This window comes from Austrofundulus limnaeus, unplaced genomic scaffold (assembly GCF_001266775.1).
Source record: "Austrofundulus limnaeus strain Quisiro unplaced genomic scaffold, Austrofundulus_limnaeus-1.0 Scaffold191, whole genome shotgun sequence".
NCBI classification, from domain to species: Eukaryota; Metazoa; Chordata; class Actinopteri; order Cyprinodontiformes; family Rivulidae; genus Austrofundulus; species Austrofundulus limnaeus.
In genome coordinates, this window is record NW_013952593.1 from 87,052 (window position 1) to 89,245 (window position 2,194).

General features: G+C 42.3%; 1 protein-coding gene across 1 annotated transcript in view; it reads right to left on the reverse strand.

The window, feature by feature from the left end:
* The window catches only part of LOC106524543 (leucine-rich repeat-containing protein 16B), a gene marked incomplete at both ends in the record, with an annotated part of 39,145 nt that overhangs the window by 16,466 nt on the left and 20,485 nt on the right, over positions 1-2,194 (reverse strand). The window contains 2 exon segments of the mRNA XM_014018385.1: positions 1,180-1,259; positions 1,454-1,641. Coding sequence (XP_013873839.1) covers positions 1,180-1,259; positions 1,454-1,641 — 268 coding nt within the window.

Consider the following 2,194-nt stretch of genomic DNA (forward strand, 5'->3'; position numbering starts at 1 on the left):
GACAGAGACTTCACATGAGATTTGGACCATCTTGTGGGGGAAAGCAGATTACTTCCTACTCGCGAGCGCCCCCTCTGCAAAACTCTTCAGAACACCGGTAGACGGCAGCCATTACAGACGAACATGTGTTTGTTGTTGTTCCAGGAGCGGCTCGGTCACACACTAATGTCATTAGTTTGTTATCATTACTGAGCTGCAGGAMTACTTTTTACCGCCTTTTTTTCACATCATGTCTCCTGCCTGGATCTGTTACTGTCTCGCTCTGAAGCACAGAGGAGTGTCASAGGTRAGCTTGTTTCAACTGCTTTTTATGATGCGGTCTCATTTCCAGACTCAGGCATTTCTTGAATGAAGCCGATATTTCAGTTAAAATACATAAGTAAAAATATTTATCTGAGTATAGTACTACCCCCTAACTTTATGGATGATTTTTTTGGATTAAATTTTACGTATTATACTTGAATAAATACGATAATCTCTTTAGCAAAGATATTCCAGATTCTGTTTTGTACTTGATTAGAAGTGCTTTAACAACATCCATCAATCTTTTCTTCCCTCAACTTCCACTTCTTAATCTGGAATTTCTGAGAAATTCTAATTCAAAACAAAACTCTCTGATACTTTCCTAAAGAAAATTTGCCTCTTTTGAGAACACAATATTTGACATTTTCTATGCCCCCCAAAATGAGGAAGCGTTTTGGGGTTGAAACTAACTGTTGTTCTTAATAATGGTATTGAAACCATTTATTCTTTCATTGTAAATTCTCTGATGCTTTTTGGTAAGATGTTTTTAAAAGGTTACAGCCAATTTTTTCTCGGCTGAAAAATTTCTGTCAGAAAGACAATGGGCYTCATGCAAGAACATGTTCGTATTCTTATCCTAAATTTCTCTTACTTTTGTTCGTACAAAGGGTTTGTACGAACATGTCACGTCAGATTCAACAAACTCTTCTATCTTCAGGAAAAGTGTGTAAATNGACCAGGACGAAAACCGCACTGCTCTTCCTGAATCCTGGACTCAAAACTCCAGCCTCAAACTAAGACCAACACTGACCATTGAGCTACTGTGTCTGATGAAAATAAGATCAGCAAGTTAAATGTGTAAATACTGTATATCGGTTTCCACCAGTGAACTTAAAGCAGAAAAATGCGGCACATAAACATGAAAGCTGGTCTCACCTATCAGGTAGAACTCTTTTAGAATAAAAGTCTGGGAGTCCATCATCCAGAGGGCTGATTCCTCCGTTTTCACTGCAGTGCTGTACACACGTGGATCAAACAGGTTTCAGTGGGATTGTTGTGTTCAGTGTTATGGATGCAATCAAATAAACGAAATACTGAATTCACAGCAGATAGACAGAAAATCTGGAGGAAGTTTCAGGCAGCAGACAGAAACACAGAACAGGACCAGAATCCATCAATGATTCAGCGGTCAGGAGAAAGTCAGGCCCACCATCTCAGCAGGGATGTGAGCCCCCCGGTGTCTCCGCGGAGGCCTGGGCCGGACTCGCGTCACGTGATGGAGCGGCAGGCCCTGTGTGGGCAGCTCAGACAGGCCCTCCCAGGACGCCGAGTGGGAGAGCGGCGACGAGTATGATGGCACGGAGGGAGGCGGGGAGGAGCTGGAGTCATCACACAGACCTGACATCAAAGAGAAAACGAAAAGAAATGGAAGAGAGAGATAAAGTCAGAGCTAAATCAGACTGACTTTAATTAAAGGCCACATCCAACTTCTTTAATGTTTGAAACTAAAACCAACTGATCAAAAACTGTTGCCTTTCTAATTAAATCCTGAAAATAACATCCTGAACAATAAGCACCAGATCTAACATGAGCTGTTAATGACTGGAGTTTRCGTTYAGGATGACTCTCAGCTACTACCACACCAAAGTTTTATTCAAGATCACAAGAACCAGTTTACTCATAGAAGGGTTAGAATTTCCTAAGGTCATTTGGCTGTGGCAGCCATCTTGAATCAAGTTAATCATTTTCAGTGGTGGGCACCAGCCCGCTAAAGGGCTCGACACACGGGGAGCGACAAACTACAGCGATTAATGGCTGTCATCGCAGCCAGGGTGAAACTCGACACACGGGACGTGATAGCAATTGTAGCGTTGCGAATCGTGCTCTCAGATCGCTTGTCTTCACAAAATTTGATTGGTTCTTGACTCTGAAGGGAGGGTGTGCATTATGG